Raw genomic sequence first — 23109 nt, 5'->3', positions numbered from 1 at the left:
TGGAAAGTGTGTCAAGCGGACAAACAAGATGACTTGTGAAATCTTAAGACTGTCAATTAAATACTCTGGATGCAGAAGGACATGACTATAACAAGGATTTAGAGAAAAATACGCAGTGTCCTAACGTAATTTTCTCTGTCCTTATACGCACATCTCTCTGCATTTTGCAATATCTCAGCCCCCAATTGAGATATCGCCATGATCGCAACGCCATTTGAAAGATCATTAAATTCTCATTATCTTTTGTCTTAAGGTAGTTGTCTCTAAAACTGAAAGAAATATCGAATCTTTAGCACCAAAAGGAAAAATGGCCAAAATTTCATAGGTGTCCTAACGTAATTTTCGCTACTGTAATTTCATAGTTTATAAGAGACTTTTTGTATGGTTTTTGCCAAGGGGCAGATATGGTCGGAAGTGGTGTACAGTTTTTAAAAGAAGTGTTAGGAATTGGATGTGGTCAAATATTTTGAATATTCGCATTGCAAGAGCTTCTTTTTCAACAAATTCAGGCATTTTCCAAGCTATTTTGCTTAGAAAAAATCAATTTGATTGCTTTTCTAGGTTATGTGATTGATTTGAAATCGATTCTGTGTTGAAATAGTCTTCAAAATCATCAAAATTGTGCTTAAACTGGGAATATTTCTCTTTTTGTTGGCACAATTGAGCATTTCTGCTCGAAAAACTTCAAATTGATTGAATTTTAGAAGCAATAAACGATTTAAAAGTCAAAAATAACCTCAAAAACGTCATTTTAACCGAGATAAATGTCTCTTTGCTGAATTATTTCTGCGGTTTGTACTTTATTATTCGTGTAAAAACATTGTGATTTTCGTTAAATTTACTCACTTCGAGGTTTGAAACATTTTTAAGACATGTAAAAAATGTAATAATTCAAAATCACTAAACCAAACTGACATTTATTAAATATTTCCATTGAAAGTCACTCGGAATATCAACAGAAGATATTCAATGTGAGTGATATTAAGTGTATCAGTTTCATTCGCATTTGATGAATTAAATTTCCTCGATAAATGAATATTTATCATCTCATCCGCAATGGTATGGATATTTGGAAATGCATTTCCCACATGGAGTAATGTGGAAAATGATTGAGTTCCGAACATATTCACTCGACAAGCACAGTCAGTGAGAAATTGCCGTATTTGTGGGCTGTAAATTAAACTCCAGTGAAATTTCATCCTTTTCAGACACTCGTTAGAATGTGTCCATACTCAAATCGTTGGGTGTGCAAATTGAATTTCTCGCACTGCAAATCCTACAATGTGCTTAGTGACATTTTCACATTTGCCACCGGGGGTTGGGAAAAGGTACGAGCCCCGGAGCAAAAGAGGGGTGGAAAAGCAGTGTGGACACGGAGAGTCCACCAATTTGAGACCTCTTTATTGCACGAAATATTACGTCAATGCTGGTAATTTACAATGTCAAGTGAATTTGTGGCCAGAGGGTGGATTTTCCCACCCCACCCCCATTCGCATAACACCTCCGCATTCGCCATGATATTCATGCTTCGTGGGCCATTATTTGAGATTCAATTTTGTGCGTGTTTGTGAAGTTCAATAGGTTGAAATGCGACGGACGCGCGAGGGTGGCTTTTATTTTGATTACAGCGATGATTTCTCAGGGCAAATTGGCAATGTATAAATTTCACGAGTAACACTCGAGACCGGAAGCGGTTAGACTCTCTGAGGGTGGGCGAAACTCAAAGACACAGCGAAGAGTTGTGTATGTAGGAGGAAACGACATGACATTCATGAATGTGTTTTATTGAGCGGAAATGTATATTTAATAGCTGAACAAATGTTTCCTCGCAAAATATGAGTTTGTGCCACTGACAATGTTATCGTCGTCACTTTGCGCCTTTCGCCCACTTTTGTGCGCTTTTGGACAGTCCATCGCGATCTGGAGAAGAAAGTGAATGAAAGTTGACAGTCGACAATTGTAATCCTTGGAAAATTGGAAATTTTTGGTCGTTGCAACTTTACGGATCTCGTATTTCTAATAATGAAATACGAACGAGAAGGTGTTGCAATGCAAAGATGGAAGTTTATTTAAAACGAATTTCAGCTGTCTGAAAGTCATTTATTTGCGGCTACTTTTAAGCAGACAAAAAGTGACAAGACATCTTCATCTGCGACTGTCTGTGTTTCCGATGGCATTCTTAAAAGATTGTGCTGACAAGAATATCCGGGAATATGTCTTATTGTGACATTTCAGCAATAAATAATAAATGGAAGAAAAACATGGCTTTTTCTGTACTTGAAAATGCTTTGGGAAACCAATGAGTTTCCTTGGAAAGGATTGGAAGATTTCCGGAAACACATAACCTCAATCTGGTTAATAGAAATGTGCGCAAATAGCTAGAAAAATCATTATTGTCTATTTCTTTGATTTTCACATTAATTTTCCGGTTGTCCTTCACTTTACATGACGAAAATTATTATAAATTCACCACTTTTGTAAATGTTTTGAATTGTAATTCATATTTTTGACAGCTTATTTAAAATGTCGTGAACGTAATGTTGCAACGACGCCTTTATTATTATTTATTTGAATTTAATCGGGAAGCATTTTCCATGTTTTCCGGGTTCAATTTGGTAAAATTGGATAAAATTGAAGTTCGCAACATTTAAAAACATAACATTTAGAATTTAAGGTAACGATAATATCCTCATTGTTGGAATAGAATTTCTTTATTCAATGCAAACATCTAATTATGTTGGCTGTACATGAGAATTCCAGAAAGCCAACCATGAAGACAAACACTGTAATGGATATTTTACCCCAAAATGTGCATTTTGCAACTTGCAACAATTCCTTTAGAGCTTTTCGCCGTGCTGAGAGCGCGACAGGAAATTCCATTTTCATATATGCATATTGTGAGATTTTCGTGCGCTTCTTCGTGAGCTTTCTCCACCATTCTTTATACACGAAAAAAGTGTTCTCCATCGAAATTCTGCACGGAAATTTTCTCTTTTTCCACCGCCATTGAGCCCAAAACTAAAACCACCGTTGGCGGAAGATTGTCTCTTTATAAGGCCATTTTTTATATTTAATATTCTCTTATGTGAATTGAAAAAAAAGAAGGGATGGAAGAAAGGGAAGGAATGTGGCTGAGAGGGTGGGAAAATGTGTGGAAGATCTTCAAATGTATACAGCTTATGCGAAAGCTCATAAAGTCAATTTGCAGCCGTTATATACACATTTCCTCCTGCATTAGCTCCTCTCCTCGCCGTACATAATGTGTGCTCTGGCACACCACCTATCCGCATTTGAATATCTAGCCTGAATTGGGGTGGACAGGGAGGGTGGGTGGAAATTGTGAACGGAAATAGTTGAAATTATGTGCACGGCGAATTGTGAAAATTTGCCTCAATGGGAAAAATGCCTGAAAATGATACAATTTTGTGGCTAGTTATCATCAGATGTTTTTAAACTATTCTTTTTTGTATCCATACTTCGAAATCCTGGGAAAATTCTATATGCATGAGTAGAAAATTTCAAGGGGGAGATAATATACCTTCTGCGTAGAATTTTCAACACTTCAGACACTTCTGAACGCCTTTAAAAGGCATTTTTCATCGCTTTTCAGAGTTTTGCCTTCAGAAAACGCTTCGAAAAAATCTGACCAAATTGTGAGGTTATGAATTGGACTTAAAAAATCCTTCTTGCTTTATTTAGATCTTTTTAAACCTGAAAATGAGTAAATATAGTAAATCTCTTAATGTTTCAACTAGATAATGAGGTTAAATTTATCACTTTAAAGCAAAAACAGTGAAAAAAACTAAAGAAAGAAAAATTCATCTACACTGAAATTGGATTTTTTGAGGTTATGATTGGCTTCAAAGCTTTTTCTCAGTTAATATCAAATGTTTTTCTGATTAAAAATGCTCAATTCTGTGAAAAAATTGAAATAATCCCAGCTTAAGCACAAATTTGATGACTTTCAGGGTTATCTGTGTAAAATTATATAGAAAATGCCTCAATTTTCTTGCAATTGAAGCTTTTGCTATGCAAATATGTCAAATAAACACTTCAACAAAAGCTGTACACCACTTGCGACCATAATATCTGCCCCTTGGAAAATTTTTGCTGTATTTTCCAGCATATTTTAATCCAAAACTCTCACATGCGCCCTTTAAAACTTTAAATTAACTTTGAAAAACATCAACACGGAGAGATGTGACAACTTGCAGTGTGATGTTTTGAGAGTGCTTTGTGGTGTACTAATTAATTGGTGAAATGTGTTCTTGTCCCCTCCTATATATGCCGGAGCTGGTGGAGTTATTTTTGCAGGATAAAAATTAGGACGAGAAGAGGTTTTGAGCGCAATAAATTGCTGTGGAACGACGTGGAAAGCGAATGACCTAATATTGCGGGAGTTTTTTGGCTTTTCAAACTCACAGATTTTCCCTGAAACTGCGGAATTTTGCGAATTTTCAAATACACTCTGGAAGCCACACGATTGACATACTTGTGTAGTCGTAAAGTTTTTCAATTATCCACACACACACACACAGATATTCCGCATGTTATGTTGGTGGATATATGCATATATTTATCTTGTTAAAACGAAATGATCCCGTGACTATTCCGCAGAGGTCATTGAAACACCCCCAGTGAGATTTAAAGCCCATCCATATATAGAGAAGGTTTCAGCAATAAAAACAATAGAGCAATTTCCACCCGCTTTATGTCCGTCCACGATGCAATTCCCTCGATGTTGTTGCATTAGCTAGTTTCCCAATTTCACCTCAATTATGTACTGAATGGCCAGGCATTCGGGGGAAAAAATCGGCGCGCAATGCATTTCAAAATTAACGACAAGAGGAATGTGCGATTTTTATAAAAATACGCAGTATTTATATTGTGTGATAAATTTTTTTTTTGGCAAGTCACATTGAATTTATGCTGTACATTATTCGGTTGGGTTTTCACTGACGCCGAAGCGCTTTGCCGGCCAGCGGAATAAATCGATACTTGACACCCTCATCCCTCAACCCTCATCCCTCAAGCGGAAGGTCGGTGGACTTTGTATGAGACTTTATAAACTCACGGCATAATTTTACACCATCGTATAAATCTGGGGCTTCCAGCACGGTATGTGGAGTATGGATAAGATCCCCATAATTATATATGTCACACGCTTTCGCAAGGGTGTACCTATTGCCAAGGGGGAGATAATACAGTCAGAAGTGGAAGTGTGGAAAAAACCTACAATATTCCCTTAGTAATCATCCAGATTACTTGAATTTCCTTCGACTTTCACGCAGAATCAATTACAAAAATGATTTTCTAGGTTATGTAGCGAATTAGGGACAGATTTAGTGAATAATTCTGCTAGTTCTTGGGAGAATTGAGCATTTACAAGCAATTAACAGAGCTTCTTTGATCCTTTGATGCCAAGAAACACAGCAAATTGTGCTAAGACTGGAAAAAACCTCAAAAAAAAGTCATTTCGATTTGGAAAATGTCCATTTGAAAAATCTTCCTGACCGATCTTGAGTCAGAATCAGCAATTAAAGGATCATTGGCAAATCTTCAAAGTTTTTAACTGAGTTTTTGAAGACGTCTTGATGATATTTTTGAGGTTATGGTTGGAAAAACTGTCCAAAAACAGCGGTTTTTAGTCGATTTTTATAGAAATATCGAACGGAAACTTAAAAGATTCATTGTAATTTGGGAATAAATGAGGAAAGTGGTGTACAGAGTTGAGGCATATTATCTCCCTCTTGCCTATTACGAAACTGTTAACAGTTAATGACCTATTCACGTACATTTTATACACTCGGCAGATGAGAAAAGCTCTGCGAAGGAGTTTAGAAGGAAATCCCCGGGCAAGAAGTTTGGAGTGGAGAGTCTTGATTCAACCCTCATTCAATTTTCAGTCGAGAGTGGGTGTCGGCACATGTATTAAACATATTCAAGGATGAATGTAGATATTTGTTAGTATCCCCACCCCGGAAAATGGACATAAATCATACCGGCTGCCGTACATAAGGAATACTTTACGTGTATAACTCTCCGGCCTCACCTACACATTGGGAAATGGTGGAAAAGTGTAAAGCTCGCCCTGCAAACGACCTACGTTCATGAATTTGAACTTTGACCAAAATCCCAGTGAATGAGAATGGAATAAAATTCACCCTTTGACCGTCCATTCAATTCATCTAATTTATGTGCAAATCTCCCAGAAAAGGAATTGTGCATTATCTGATACACACACACACACACACACAAGAATGAAACTCCGAACAGCGGAAAATGAATAGCCATCAACTTTTTCCCCCATTCGCCCCTTCAACTCCAATATTCTGCCCTCCTGAGTGTATTCTGTTTGGGGGGAGGAAAATGCGGAAAAAGAGAAACGAAGTGGCAGTAAAATAGTTTTTCTATACAACAGACTGCGGGAATATCGAGATGAATTTTTGTATCTATAGAGGGAGGAAAAACCGTTTCGCAGAGGCGGAAAAGTGAACATTTATTAACCATATTTCGGAATTGAATAAAACACCCGGAGATCCCCTAGATTTATCCAACACGCTGCACTGGCGGAGCTTTTGGAGATGAAACTACACTGAGAGCAGTCACATCTCACAATAGATTTCACCAGCTGTCGTTGGTCGGTGTATATCAGCTGTGGGTGGAGGGATATTGGCACTTTTGGCTTCTTAAACAGCGATACACGCACGATATTGAACCGGGACGGTGCGGGGGATTTTCCACGGATGCTCGACGGGCGGCCTTCGCCGAAAACTACCCCAGAAATGCTGCAGGGCTCGTGGGTGAGTGGCAGGCAGGGAAAACACCCAAATATGAGTCACATGGGGAAAATGTCGGCCGCCCGAGGGATCCTGCAAGGACGAAGACTGTGCAGAAATGGCTTTCGCCCGAGCTGTGAGTCGAGAATTGACTTTGCGTGCTTTAAATACAGTCAGAAATGTGGCCAAATCGACCAACCCTGTTTCAGTAGAAAAATTTGAAACCATCATAAATCGGGTTCACTTAAATTATCTCAAATTAGTGTGACTTGGAGTACAATTTTTGAATTTAAGGTTTTTAAAAATGTTCTCACTGACTTCAGCGTCTCTGGCGGTGATCTGATGAACTTCTGTTGTTCTAAATAGTCGTAGAGTTTTGCAAGAGCTTTCCAGCAAGCCCTAAATCGTAATGATCGGGCAAATAGAACCGAAGTTATAGCGTAATTAAAATTAAAACTTTAAACCGTCATAACTTCGGTTCTATTGCATCGGTGAAAAGTTATAAACTATTTTTAGAAACGTCACAACCTGGACTACAACATAGTAAAATTTCATAAAAATGCATAACAAAATTGCCGAGATACAGGCGTTTAAAGTTTTTTCAATATGGCTGCACTCGTTCGGCAGCTTTGCATGTAATGTTTTGTGACAGTTTTTACTATGAGTGGGCAAAAGAGGTGAATTAAAACACCTCGTTCCGCCTCTTGGGCTCTCTGAGCTTCGTCACATGGGAGAATATAGAATTGCATGAGTGAAGATTACATGGGAAATGCAGAGAGCAAAGAGCAGTGGTGTGATTTTTCTGTGGCATTTTCTGCATCGTGACACTTCTGGAGGAGTTCAAGTGTAAGAAAATTGGCAGAAAAGTAGGAAGATATTGCAATTCCACTATATTAAAAATACTTCATGTCATTCTCCTCTTGATCCTTATCCACGGATAAGGAAGTTTTCTGGCAAGTGACACTCGAAAAAGACATTTTTGGCTCCCAGTGATGAACAAACAGGAAATTGAATAATTTTGATTAGGAAATGGCAAATTCAAAAGTTGTTCTTTCGCAATTTCCAGTGAATTGAAGCAAACTTTGGGCAGCAGAAGTGGTCATTTTCAATGGTACAAACTTCCAGAGATGAGTCTTCAGTGTGTCTTATTCCTGATCTCATGCTGAAAGTGCGGAAGAAAATGGAAAACATACTTCCGGTGGAGCTCTTTTTCTGGCCGCCACACAATCCACCTTTTCCCCCACCCACACCCAACACTCCATCCCCACCATTGAGTACTCGACAAACCAAGAAAATCATCCCCAGAAATCCATCCGAGCATTTCCCATGACTCCCATGTGAAATCAAACTTTTCCATCAGTCGATAAATTTTGCATGAGCTTTTGTGTGTATTTGGCGACTCACCCTCTTCTCCTTTCACCCCTTTTTCTGCCATCTCGTGTGGCACCCGAGAAAAGGGAGGAATTGCATGCAAAGAAAACATTTTTCGGCGAGGGGTTTGCGCGGTTTTTCCATCCCAGAGACGGGCGCTTTCCCATTACTATTCTTCTCTTCACCCGACATCGCGCCATCCATTGATGAGGAGCTTTTCCCCATCGCTCATTGTTATTTGATGTTTAAACGGATTGAATTGTTAAGAATACATATGTGAATTCGCAATCAGTGGCCCATTTATTCCGCTGATAAAAAAGGGGAAAAGAGATATTTTTTGTCATCGCGACTGGAATTCCGCTAAAGTCTCCTTCCAGTCGCCCAAGGGGGAGATAATATGCCTTCAATCCGTACACTATACTTCCAAACATTTATAGATCTCTGAAGTTATTAGATTGTTTCCAAATTATAATGAATTTCTTAAGTTTCCATTTAAAATTCCTGTAAGAATCGACATAAAAACGCTTTTTTGAACATCTTTTCCGACCATAACCTCAAAAATATAACTAAAAAATCTTCAAAAACTCCGTTTCGAAGCTTTCTAAATCACAAGATCATTTGATTATGATTTTCCAATGAACTAAGATGTTTAGAAAGTCTTCTAAATAAACATTTTCTAGGCCTAAATGACTATTTTTGAGGTTATGTTCAAGATCAATACAGTTTTCACTCAGAAAAGAGATGTTAATTGCTTGCAAATGCTTAATTTTGCCAATGACTAGCGATCTCTTCGACTTGAACATAAGAATTAATGTGTTAGAATGAGAATTTTTCAGTAAAAATGTCTGTGATTCGATACATAATCTGGAAAAAGGTTTTTATAAATGATTTTGCGTGAAAATTCAAGGAAATTCAAAGAATTTGGAGCATTAAGCAGTAAAATAAACACTTAGAAAATGAAAATAGTAAGTCTTTCAACACTTTCACTTCCTAATAACTTCTGCTGAGCTGTACACCACTTCTGACTGTATCATCTCCCCCTTGCAATCGTCAATTACTACCTAATCGCGCTCTGGGAGGAAATTCGCTGAATGCGCGGGAAATGCATTCAATCTTCGATGAGAATCAATTGAAATTCGATGTTCTCTATAATCGTAATCGAGTTGAGAGAAATGTACAGAATTGATTAAAACTGCGAGGAGGAATGAAATTAATTATAATGCATGATTTTGAGATGAGAAATGATATCCGCTGAACAGATATGCTAATGACACAGCAATTTATTTAATTTCCCTTCTGCACACTAAACGAAAAAAAAACAAACAAACATTGCCAGCATGGAACTGAAGTCACTTTGGTGGTATTTTGCACACAACTTTGAGTCAACTAACGAGACGCAATGAAATTTCATCCCTCCCAGTGACAGTTTCATCATGTCATGAAATAAATGAGAAAAAATCCCTGGACTGGATGTTGCTATCTCCGCATCTCTGGCCACTTCCATCATCGTATCATATAAATATGAATATAATTTTTTTGCCAGTCCGTCCGCTACTTCCATGTCTGTCAAATGGGTGACAAAAATGGGCGGTTTGGGAGCGATCCCAGAGGGGGTGGCGCGGACTGTGTGGGACCGACAATACTCACTTTTCATCGTGCACAAACATGGCACTGAAATTAGCATCCCTGCGTCAACAAGCTATTCATTTTTCATTGTTTTACCATCAGCAGTATCATCATCAACGTCGCAGTGGCGTCATTCGAGCCCCAGCACTGCATTCTCTGCGCCTCTTCTGCCTCGTCACGCGCTCGCACTGTCAGAGGGTAGTCAGTGGAGGCGCCTGGTGTGCTGCACTAAGAGATTGACGCGGAAAGACTCTTCGCTCAACGCCTCTTCACGCCCCGTCCGCCATTTATGTCCATTCGCGCGACTCCGCGACTCTTCAAGCTACGCTTAGCGCAGCAATTCAACCACCAGCAAACCCAAGGGAGGGATAATATACCTTCAATCTGTACATCATCTTCTGAACAATTCCAGCGCTTGAAATTCGTCTGTTCAATTTTGATTCGATTTTGACTTGATATTTCTCTAAGAATTCACTTAACAACCGCTTTTTTGGGAATCATTTCGGACCATAACCTAAAAATATCACTAAGAGATCTCTAAAAGCTCTGTTTGAAAGCTTTCAAGACCACAAAAAGACCACGCAACTCAAAATTGCTGATTTAGAGTGAAAATTGTCTAGAAAGTTAGCTAAATAGACATTTTCCACGTCAAAATCAATATTTTTGAGGTTATGTTCGACTTGAGCACAATTTTCAAGGTTTCTTGGTATCAGATCTTCACAATAGCAATTATTATTGAGTGTAATTCAACTTGAGCACAAGAATTGACGTTCTATAGTACGTATTATTCACTAAATCTGTTCCTGATTCACTACATAACCTAGAAAATTACTGTTTCTTTGTAAAAATCAAAAGAAATCCAAAGAATCAGGAGAATTGTACGTTTTCGAACATTTTCCACTCAGCTGCACAGCACTTATGTTTAATTTTGATTTGATATTTCTCTAAGAATCCACTTAAAAAGCACTTTTTTATGCGTATTTTCCAAACATAACCTAAAAATATTACTAAGAGATCTTTAATAGCTCGATTTAAAATCTTTAAAGACCACAAAATCATCTGTTTTGATTAAAGATTGTTAAATAAAGTCTAAATCAATGTTTTTGAGGTTATGTTCGACTTTAGCACAAGAATTGACGTGCTAGAATGCGAATTATTACACTAAATCTGTTCTTGATTCGTTACATAACCTGAAAATGAATTATTTCTAGGTAAAAATCAAGAGAAATACAACTTCTGACTGCATTTTCTCCCCCTTGTTCAAATCCAAGCCACAAATCCAGTGCCAGAGATTAGAACTGATTGTTAGTGTTTAGATACTAATGCACTTGCATGTCTTTGCAAGTGCTCTCAAAAGCAATGAATAACTAAATATCTCTCTGGTGGTATTTTACCAATTTACAGCGAGAAATTTGTAGCTCGAAATACACACGAGAAGTGGCATAAAAAATTAAGGTAACACTAAAAATTTTAATGCGAATATCCGTGTTTCCTTGTGGACTTTGACTGGGAAATTGTCGGCCAGCAAGTTTGTCCAGTTATCTATCAATAGATAATAAACGGTTGCTAAATGTATGTAAATTGTACGTCTTGTCTGGCTTGTATTAATTTATTGCTTAAAGCTTGAGCTTTATTCACTTTCTGGGGAGATTTTAAAGTCACTCAGGCGCTGCTCGATGTCTCAGATCTTCCGATTGATTGCAGCGATGAATTATGACGTGTGCATATGAAATTAATTACTCATGCTTGTCTTCTGAGCCATCGCCAATCACGTGCAGGTGTAATTATGTTGATTTACTCTTCATCTCACTGGCAAAGTCACTCTCAGTGCAACTGAATTCCATTCTTTCGACGCTTCCGCGTGAGATGAAAAGAATGGCATGTCATGGCAGCATAATCACGATGCCGAGAGCTTGAGAACACTTATAGTGGAATTTATGCGAGTGTGAATGCAAATGAAATTTCATTCTCTCCCATCGTTTTTCTCCACTCTGTCTCGAAATTATCCCTAACAATGTCGTATCGCGGAGATCAAATATATATCTGGGGGTGTGTTCATGTTGCAAAATGTACTGGATTTGCTTGGCATTATGAAATAAGGAGAGAGACTTGGGGGTGAAATGTACACCGTCAGATTCCAACTTTGTACATAAGTTCCTCTCCAATGACATACAGGTATTTCAGCCCACCCTCGCCACCCTTTTGCCACCCTTTCGCCGGCAACACCTCTGCACAATCATTACTCATTTTCGCAGCTGGTGGAAGGCATGCAGCGTGTGGGGGCGCTTTGGGGGTGGGCGGGGGAAATCCACGGCAATAGTAATTCATTATAATAATATTGTTGTTGTTCTCAGTGGCACGAATCACCCCCGCGCGCGCGAAATGGGGTCCAAATATAGTCATTCGCCGGGGCTCAAGTCAGCCGCACACACATGTTGGAAGGGTGCAAAAAAGCCATCAGCAAAAGTCGCCCCACGGAGTAACGTGCAATTTCCACATATTCAGAATGCCATTCGAATCTGCATGACGCCCCATTTTCATTCTCACGGCCAAAGCGGCCAGACTCAGGCCATTGTTGCCGTTGCGCTAATGATGCATGACTCTGTCACCAACGACCCAAGATTAGCATCTATTTATTTAAAATTTAATTATGCAGCAAATTGCATCGTTTTCCACACAAACGACCATACAATCTCTCTCTCCCACCCTCCCAAATGCCACCCAACGCGCGCCCCCAGCGAAGGGGACGGTGAAGCTTTTCTATTCTCGCATTTCGTGCATTTTTTCAATTGATAATTAACTTTTTTTTTTCACCCCAACAAGCAGTGCAAGTTTGAAAAATTTTCACATAGTGGCAAAAATTGAAACACTTTATTTGCCACGATGGAAGTTGTAGGGTGAAAAATAGTGGAAAATGCACCTTTTGCACGTGTTAATTTATTTCAAGTCGTACCGCCAAGTTGATTACCCTCTCACCCATACTCATGTACCATATTATCAATTTTCGCCAGCACGAGACACAACAAAGGAGCACTTTGCACGTGAGTGTGGCTTAAGTTCTGCAGGGTTATTCATCACGGCGCCAAATGGGTGTTTATGTTAGGCGAGAGACCTCTTCAAAATGTTCGTGCGCGGGAGCAAATAGAGGAATTTTTAAATCTCTCACAGTCCATTAAGAGAATTGAAAGAATAAGTTGAACTTTCCCCAGTCTGGCGTGAGAAAATTAAGGAAATTACAAGGGGGAGATATTATGGTCAGAAGTGTTTGCTTTAAGACTAAATAACATCGTAAAATCATAATTCTTGCGCCCAAACTGAAAGTATTTTTGCATTATTAATGAATTTTAATGGTCTCAATCAAATATTTAATTATTTATAATTACTTTGTATGAAAAAAATCAAATAATCAAAATTTGAATTAAAAAAATCAATAAATGATTATTTTCCAAGTAAAATTGCAAAATAATTAAAATTTGAATATTTTCGGACAAAATATTTTATAAAATATTAAACTATGTTTTTCATATTTAAGGATATTTCATTAAAATTGAAATGTTTGATTATTTTCTTCACGTATCACCGCCAGAGAGCAGCAAAGTGGGCAGCAAAGGCGGAATTTGGCTTTCAGAAGTTCGAAACAATAACGTTTTTGACTTTAATTGATTAGATTGATATTTACAAAGGATATTTAATCTTAATTTGAGTATTATGGTCACGAAAAACACCAAAAAGTACGTGAAAATGAAGTGAAATCGTGAATTTAGAAGTTTTTAGTTGGATTTCAGTCAGTTTCCAGTTGATTTTTAAGCTGAAATTTGATACTTTATCACTGATTTTAGCCTCTTTAATCGTTTTACTCAAATAGTAATCTTCTCGTAGATTTTATCCATATTATCTCCTCCTTTGAAGAGGACGAGAGAAGTTAATTTTGAGATCACGCGAGAAAAATTAATTAATTTGCGCGCTTGAAAAATTCTCCGCTCAATATATCGTTTCATTTTATTTCCCAAACAATTATTAGTCGCCCTTCGATGGCTGTATCGTGTTGAGATCATCACTCACCAATCGCAAAGTCACATCAGTTGCACACATAAGATGTTCGGAGGAGACATGAAGGGATTCATTAATCTTCGAAAGGTTGTGCGGAGAAGAAGCTATAAAAGTCTAAATATCTGATCGTGAAATTCCGCCTGTATATAAATTTTCCATGATTTGGACAAAGAGCGGCTAAATTGCAGAATTACTCTCCGGGACGCGCCCCAGAAAGCCACCCTGAAGGATGGGGGCGAGCAATAAAATAAAATATTGGGTTAGGGAGCAAAGTGGAGGGCTTTTTATCTCTTATCTATCTCTTACCCAATATAATAGCCAGAATTTGTTGAGTATGACAAAATCATTGAAGTGGAGGGATTTATCAAATGTGCAGGCAGAAAATGGCAAAATATTGCCGTAGACAAAATCTATGCGTTTGATAATCTAAAATTTATTCCCAATCCCGCCACATTGGCGATACAATTGCCATATATATATGCAGAGAGTGGAAAAATACGCTCTACTGCAAAATGTTGTGTTTGCATTCGCGGAAATTTGCAACTTGAATTTCGGTTGCTGTGCAGCTTTTATGTACACTTTTCCACCATCTATTTGTATATTGATTGCCACATGCATTCATTCTCCGTGGCTGGCGCTCTTCGGGCCAGGTTTGTGTGTCTATTGTGTGGTTCTGGATGAGCTCCCGCGGAATGGGTGCATATAATCTGCAAAATTCACCCCACCACCCCCAAGCCCGGCACAAGTGGATGGTAAAAATTTTACAGGTGCTTCAGCAAATGGAAATTTTAAGATGAACCACTCCTCACGAGCATCGCTGCTTCGCATACGAAATATGCTCCAACGCCCATGCTTTGCATATTGTCAGAGCGGCTCAACTGTGTATTTACTCAATAAAATGCATAGAATTAAATACTCCTGAGAGCTCAAAAGAGCACAAATGCGCGCCGAGTTGAAGCCGGAGGAAAATCCCACCCTCGCACGCCTCACCGCGAATCCACCATCAGAGCAAAAATGTAATAACCTGAGGCGATTATCCTGCACTGTGGCCTTTAATCAACCCTTTTTTTCTTATTTTATCACGCTTATTTTTATTAAACCTCTAATACTGAAATATAGAGATTGCTGCCCATTATATCCCCAACCCAGCCCAGAGCTCACCCCCACCCCCGCTATAAACACTTATTTATTAATTTTGCGCCCTCCTCAGCTGATGGTTCTTTAAGTTTTTCAATTTGCACACTCGCTTTTTTCTGCACTCTGTGCCAGAGCTGAAAATTATGAGGGTTAAAATGACGAGGAAAGCAAAATTTCGCAATTGCTATTTTATACTTTGCCACCAGAGTTGATAAAGATGAAATCTTCTCCAATTCGCATTTTCCTTGACTCCCAGAGAAGCTTTTACAAGCGTGAATTGCGAATTCAAGCTCTATATTTCACTACATCAGGAGACATTTTTGGGGTGGAATTTATTTAACATCAAATGAAAATATCTAGAGTGATTCTCACTAAAACGAGGGATGTTAAAAATGTGTTAAAGTAGCTTAACACTGTCTTTAGTACTCTGGATCACACGTGCAGAGCTTTAAATTACGATTGTGTCAAGAAATCCATCATGTGTGTTAAGAAATTCACCACACGTGTTAAAAATTCACCACGCGTGTCCAAAAATTCACTACGCGTGTTAAAGATTCACCACGCGTATTAAAAATTCACCACACGTTTTAAAAATCACCACGTGTGCCCAAAAATTTACTACTCGTGTTAAAAATACCGAGTGTGTTAAAAAATCACCACTTGTGTTCAAAAATTCGGCACTTTTGTTAAAAATTCACAACTTGTGTTATATTCTAAAATGCTTCACATCTGTTAAGCCAATTTGTACTGTCTGAATGTGTTATTAAACGACCTATCAACATCAATTTAAAATTTCACCATTTCAATTATTGCTATTCTCTTCTAAGAATGCGAAACAGAAAATAGCACTTTTCAAATCGAATTTAGTCAAATGAATCCCTTCAAATGATTTCGATATCTTTATTCTAAAGTGAGCGTGAGTGTCATATTGCGACATTTCACTCCTTCTGTCAATAATCACCGAGCACACATATGGATGGTGTTCTCTCTTCTCTCCACTGCAAAGGTGGAGAGACAGAGTGACTGCAATTTGGCTGGCAAAACAATGAATCCTGGGAGAGAAATACCTTCAACATCCCGAGCGAAGATTTATGGCAAAATAAATGGTGGTCTAACTTTTCCACTGGATCTATTACATGTTGGTGCATTTGCAGTTGATTCCAACACTGTCAAATGGATCCGAGCATCGTCTGTGCACCGCCATGAGTTCAGCCACACGGAGTTCTTGTGCACATAAGTACCTCCCCGGGTATAAATTATGGCAAGGGGAAGTGGTAGATTATGGGTAAAATATACGTACCTCCAACAACTACGCAAATTAAATGCAGATCACCCCCTTCTTCGTAGGGACCGGCGCGAGACTCCACGGAGTCCCGGTTCTCGTTGAAAATTTTCGGTGGTGAGGGTGGAACTGTGGAAAATTAAATTTTCGGTAAATAAGTATGATATGGCGCGAGAGTGAGAGCGGAGGATTCGGAATGTCGGACGCGCGCGCGGGAGTTTGCGAAAAACAACAAGTCAATGTATAAATTTAATTATCCAAATATTGTATTACATATCTCAATGGTATGTGTGGAATGTAGATGGAGTTGGTGCTTTTTTCCACCACCACCACCACCCGCGTCCGCCCCCTTGTCATGGGTTTTTCTTGTGCACAAATATTCACCCTCCGGCCCACTTGCCTTCGCGCTGTGCACATGAAATTGCTCAAGTGTATATGGAAATAGTTTTGCCACTGAGAGCGTCTGGATGTTTTTGTTGTGAGCAAATGCGAGCAAACGGCTAAGAAAAACAGTTGTATGGCGCAAAGTTAATTCCCAGGGGCGAGATCCTCCGCGGATACACGAAAATTTTCCCATGCAAGAAAAGGCGCGCTAGGGAAGGATTTTCGTTGGCGCGCATATGAAAAAGACATGGAAAATTGCTCTATACAACAACTTAAACTATTTATGCCTCAGCGTCTTCCACATATATACTTATATCCTTTTCATCTCACGCTATGCGCCGCCGGTCTTCCGCGGGGTGACTCTGTGTGCACAGGAGCAAAAAAAAAAGGGACACGGAGACTCTTCTGCACTCTACACTTTATAATTAAATACTCACCAACTACTTCTAAGTTCACGTTACTATTTCTTGTCGGTGAAAGTTTGAAATCGACTCGACAGCGAAAATTTCCACCATCCTTCTCCTGCAAATAAAACATCCTATTAACATGTGTTCTTCGCACTTTCAGTGTCTCGCGAACACACTGGAAAATGACTGTGGAAAGAGAGCAGAGACTGTGTTCTATCAATTACAATTAGGCCAATTTAACGATTGCACCCAGCGAGTCAAAATAGCTACAAAAAAGCTGTTAAATCAGCTAAACAGTGCTAAGATTACTGAGCAGTATATTTGAGCAGCACAGTGGTAAAAATACATCAATTTACAGCACATTTTTAAGCTAATTTTTATGCAATGATCAGCCAATTTTTCATCCATTTTCTTAGCAATTTTCAAAAATTTCTCAAATTATCAGCTTTTTTCGCTAAATATTGTGCTCAATTTTGAGCTTTTTCTAATAAAAATATAGCAGGAAAACCGGAAGTTCAACTTCCATGAACTTCCCTGCAAATCTGCCACATTTGAAGGAATTTGCATGGCGTTATTTGTATAATTGAGTGTTGTAATCACGAAATATATCATTGAAATGGCATGGTTTTTACATATATTTATCTATGTACTTAAGTGCGCATCAATACTTTGACTGGTCGCCGCTACGTTTGCTAGTGCAGCAATCGAATGGCTAAAATTTGAGCGGATAATAGCACAAAAACCAACTAAATCAAGCTCAAATTTTGAGATTTAGCATTTTGTATTCACGCCTAACAATTGAAGCGGAATTTTTGAGCTAAAACACGGGGAAAACTGAAAGCGTTTGAGGCCCTTCACATCTTGCTGTCGCGATACAGAAATGTAAACAAGAGAAAAGATATTGCTGGCGTCAGCACGATCTGTGCGAACATTGAACAATTCATAATAACAACTATTATCCAATAGATATAATCTTGCTCATTTCATTGTGAAAATCGTGAAATGAAGTGATGAAGCATTCAATGCGTGCATTCTTTACGCATAATTGACCATTTACATAACACAGTTTGCCTCAGTTTTGTAATATTTAATTACAATTTGTATCTCTATGATGAGTTAGAATTGATTGATAATAATATGCAGAATATTTTCACTGGCAGTCACATGACAAGAATTTGTGACTAATTATCTACAGGTAATTATTTTAAAATTCACCCATAGAGTCGCTTAGGCGATTGGGCTGATTGAAAATGTATTTATAATTATCATTTATTCTCATTGAATTTGCGGCGTATTTATCAATTTAATCCATTATTGGGGCGGAATATGGGAAATTTATTGTTGCAAATCGAACTAGTCAAACCTTTATTGGTTGCTAACGCATGAAATTATTGTGTTAGAATATATGTATCACTATTTAATAGTCTGTCAATGACCAATAAAGAGACACTGAATAACCAAACGACAGAAGCTGTCCTTATGAATTAAATACGTCCAATCAAGAGGTAAAAAACTCTAAAGCTACAGAGACTCTCGGAGAAATAACGAATTACACATTGAGATGATATCGCAGAAAGTATCTGCATTTGCTGTACGTCTTGCCAGAGGTTTAATATCACTCATATGATAGATATAATCTTAGTTTAGTGTGCTATAAAGTAATGAATATGAATGTGCTGTGGGTTATTAAATTTTATACTTCCTCCACAGTACTTGAGGTTTCGTCTTACAGCCATTTTTTCACACACATTTTCCCCACAAATGGTTCTTTTATACCTTATTTTATATCGAACAAAATTTTCTTTTCATGATATGTATACATATTTTCAAAATTTCCACCATTATAATGTGTTTTCTTCTCCCTCTCTCTCTTTCGAGATGTCTGGGAGAGAAGCTGTAAGTCGCAGTAATTAATTATGTGTCCACACTTCTTATGCATTCACTCATTATAATTGCGTGATGAGAAAAATCGTCTGTTGGCTGGGAATATAAATGCAAGGATATTGGATGGGCACCAACCTGCAATTAGTCACTTATTAGCCTATGTGGCTCGGAGGGCAAAAATTTTTCTCCCCCTCTGGTGGCACAGCTTGGCTGACGGCGGAGACGAAATGATGAGCGGCGGAGGTGAAAAAAATAGACTCTTGCACTTCACTTAAACTAATTATATTGAAAATTTTTCACACTTCAGAGGGCAAATGTTGCGGTTTTGTAAATTTAATAATTCAATAATTGGCACAAATCGCGATGTGGATTGTTGGACTGTCTGGTTAAGAGTGAAGAAAGTAGAAATTACACAGGAGGCAAATAGATTAAATTTTGGTGCCCGAGCGGGACTTGATAAGGAACTGGTTTGGTCTTATCTCTATGGCGTGAAGCGCATTCGACGATATTTCTGCACTGAAATGCGTCAACATCCTGGGGGGGCCGATGATGAGGGCGGGAGTCCCTCGATGGGCAATTTGGACAGCCTCTGAACTGCCCTTTTGTATTTACCCCTTGCTGTCCTGATCGTGACGACTCTGCATCGTCCATCTCTGCCCGGATGAAGCTCCTCGATGATGCCCATTGGCCATTGATGTGTGGCCATTGAATCGTCGCCGATGAGAACGATATCGCCAATCTTCAAATTGTCCGCTTCCTGCGTCCATTTGACTCTCTTCTGGAGAAGATGGAGATATTCTTTCCTCCAACGATGGGCGAAGTGCTGCAGAATCTTCTGGCAAAGTTGCCATCTGGAGAGGCGATTTGGCGCAACATCTGTGAGCGTCTGATCCGGGAGCGCGTTCAGTGGGCGTCCCACTAAAAAGTGACCAGGAGTCAATGCGAACATCTCATTTGGATCCTCGGAGAGTGGCGTGATTGGTCTGCTATTGAGGATGGCTTCGATCTGTGCTACGATGGTGTTCAACTCCTCAAATGTGAGAATAGTCTGTCCAACTTCTCTGGCTAAGTGATGTTTGAGGGACTTGATCGCCGCCTCATAAAGTCCGCCATGATGAGGAGATCTTGGTGGCGCGAAGTGCCAATTGATGCCCTTGGGGGCTGCCTCTGAAACGACGTCTGGCGATGACTGGATGTCTCGCAGAAACTTTGCCAACTCTGCGCTGGCTCCGCGAAAATTGGTGGCATTATCGCAGAAGATGTCGCTTGGAGCAGCTCTCCTGGCCGCGAATCTCCGCAGCGCAGCGACGAAGCCCTCGGATGAGAGACTGCCGACAACTTCCAGGTGAATGGCTTTCGTCGTGAAGCAGACAAAGGCGCAAATGTACGTCTTATATGATGTACCTCCTCTCTTGTAGCTAGGACGCGTGAGGACTGGGCCGCAGAAATCGATGCCACACACTTTGAATGGAGCCACGTGATCTGTCCTACTCGTGGGAAGATCTCCCATTCTCTGCTCCTGTCGGATCGGCTTGGTTTTCCAGCACACAACACATGAGCGAGCGACGCTTCTGGTCAGATTTCTTCCTCCCAGCGGCCAATATTTCTGACGCAGAGTGGCCAGAAGCAGTTGTGGTCCCGCGTGCATGTTGTTCTTGTGTGTGTGGGTGGCGATAATCGTGGCGAGGCGACACTTGGGCAGAAGAATTGGATGGCGGGCATCGTAGTTTGCAGGCGATTGAGCCAGTCGGCCACCCACTCTGATGATTCCCTCTCCATCAATGAAGGGAGTCAAGTGGCGCACATGGGCGAACCTCCTGCTGGTCCACATGGTGCCATCGGCAATGGCTGATCTCACTTCTGCCAAGTGTTGAGCTTGTGCAAAAGATACTAGTTTGTGCTCTGATTTTAGGAGTTCTTGGGATGTAATGGGACCTCTAATGCGACTAGGCGAACCTGTCAGGACTCTTAGCACGTATGCTAGGATTCTTTGTATCCGCAGATAACTGCTGGATCTTTCAAGGATGGTGTCAAGGATGTGACTTTCTGGGACCTGATTGATAATGGCAGTCGACGAAGCAATGAGCGTGACACTATACGGGTCTTGAGGCCAGTTTTCGGCCTTACCCAACAAAAACTCTGGGCCCGTCCACCATATAGATGAACCTTTCAATTCTGTGGGCAACATACCACGCGATACAACGTCCGCAGGATTTGAGGCTCCCGGTACGTGCTGCCATTTCGAAACGTCCGTCAGTCTGAGAATCTCAGCGATTCTATGCGCGGTGAAAACGTCAAATTTAATGCGGTTTGATCTGATTTGCCCCAAAACAATCGTCGAGTCTGTCCACAAGAAATATTCCGTGACTGAGAGAGCATTTCTGATCTTGTGGGCAAACTGAGAGCCTAGAGCTGCGGCACACAATTCCAATTTGGGGATGGTGATCGACGATGTGGGAGCAATGCGCGACTTTGCCATCAGAATCTGAGACTGGCGACCATGGATATCATCCTCTGTGACCACATAAGCCACGGCACCGTATGCAACTGAGCTGCTGTCGCAGAAGACATGCAACTCGGTGGACTTGGGAGACGTCAAAGTCGACATTGGGCGCTGAACTTTGATCTCCTGAAGGGTTGGAAGACCTTCGGCTAATTGTTTCCATTGGGAACTGATATGTTCCGGAAGCGGATCATCCCAATCCAACTTTTCCTCTTTCCAAAGGGCCTGCATGATCAATTTTCCGATAACAATCACTGGAGAGACGAAACCAAGAGGATCATAAAGTGACGCAATTGCCGCGAGGACTTCTCGCTTTGAATTGACGTCAATGAAATCTCGAGTGAGCTGGAAGACGAAAACATCATTCTGAGGGTGCCAAAGCATGCCTAGAGCCTTGGATTGCTCAGGAAAGATGCTGCGTACCTGTGAGGGCTCTACTTCCTCTGTGATTTCTGGACTGCTGACACACCATTTGGCGAGCGTCATGCCAGCGGAACTCAACAATTCTTTCAACTGCCGTTGAGTTTCAAGCGCATCGGAAATGGATGGGCATGATGCGAGACAATCGTCCACATAAAAATTCTCTTTCAGTGCCTTGGCAGCGAGTGGAAATTTTACCTCTTCTCTATCTGCCAGATCGATGAGGACTCTTGTCGCGAGATAAGGCGATGAACTTACACCGAAGCAAACTCCTCTTGCCCTATAATGACGAATGGGTTCCGAATCTCGGAATCGCCACACAATGCGATGGTAGTCTTTGTGGGAGGGATGAATTAGCACCTGAGGATACATCTTCTGGATATCACAACAGAATGCAAAAGGGTGTTCTCGGAATCTGAGGAGAATTGCGACGATGTCGGGCTGAACTGTCGGGCCCACCATGGCAACATCATTCAGGCTGAGGCCTGTTTGGGATTTTGAACTGGCATTCATGACGATGCGAACTTTAACTCCTGAGGAGGACTTCTTAGCAACAGCGTGATGAGGCATATAGTAAGAAGTGGAAGTGATCTCATCTGGGGGAACCTCCTCAAAAAATCGCAAGTCGAAATTCTCCTGCATCGCAGCGTGATATTGGCTTTTTATCTCTGGGTTGGCGGACAAACGACGCTCGAGACTGAGAAATTGTCTGGTGGCATTTGGCAAATTGTTATGAAGACGCACTAAACTGGGGCGAAAGGGGATCTTCACAACATATCTTCCAGTGTCATCGCGGACAGTGGACTCTTGGAAGCAGTTCTCCACGATCTCATGATCAAGTGTTTTAGGATGGGCAGTGGAAACTTCTTCTATTTCCCAAAACTTCCGGACCGATGAGTCGATGGAGGCCAGCGTCGTCCCAACATACGCGACCTGGTCTGATTGTCGCGTCTGTGACGAGCTAGCATGGGCGCCAGAAACAACCCACCCAAAGCAACTTTCTTTGAGAATTGGCAAGCCTTTGCCCAATCTCATTATCTGTCTGGTGAATATCTCGTTATAGAATTCGTTGCTTATCAGCAAATCAATGGGCTGAGACACATGCCATGTTGGGTCGGCAAGGGAGATCTCTGAGGGAATGGCGATCTGATCCACCTGTACCTTCCAATTAGGCAACTTTTGTTCCAACACTGCGGGAACAATTTGGCATGTCATCGAAAAATGGACATCTTGATTGTCAACTGCCTGCACACAACATTCAGCCTG

General features: G+C 40.2%; 1 protein-coding gene across 1 annotated transcript in view; it reads right to left on the bottom strand.

Annotated features, from left to right (window-relative positions):
• The window catches only part of LOC132264584 (nephrin), a 166036-nt gene that overhangs the window by 96460 nt on the left and 46467 nt on the right, over positions 1 to 23109 (bottom strand). The window contains exons 4-5 of the mRNA XM_059764832.1: positions 17067 to 17151; positions 16264 to 16374 (exon numbers count right to left, since the gene is read on the bottom strand). Coding sequence (XP_059620815.1) covers positions 16264 to 16374; positions 17067 to 17151 — 196 coding nt within the window. The remainder of the gene's footprint in view (positions 1 to 16263; positions 16375 to 17066; positions 17152 to 23109) is intronic.

Source organism: Phlebotomus argentipes, unplaced genomic scaffold, assembly GCF_947086385.1.
Source record: "Phlebotomus argentipes unplaced genomic scaffold, Phlebotomus argentipes genome assembly contig_2, whole genome shotgun sequence".
Lineage (NCBI taxonomy): Eukaryota > Metazoa > Arthropoda > Insecta > Diptera > Psychodidae > Phlebotomus > Phlebotomus argentipes.
This window is presented reverse-complemented; position numbering and strand designations above follow the sequence as displayed.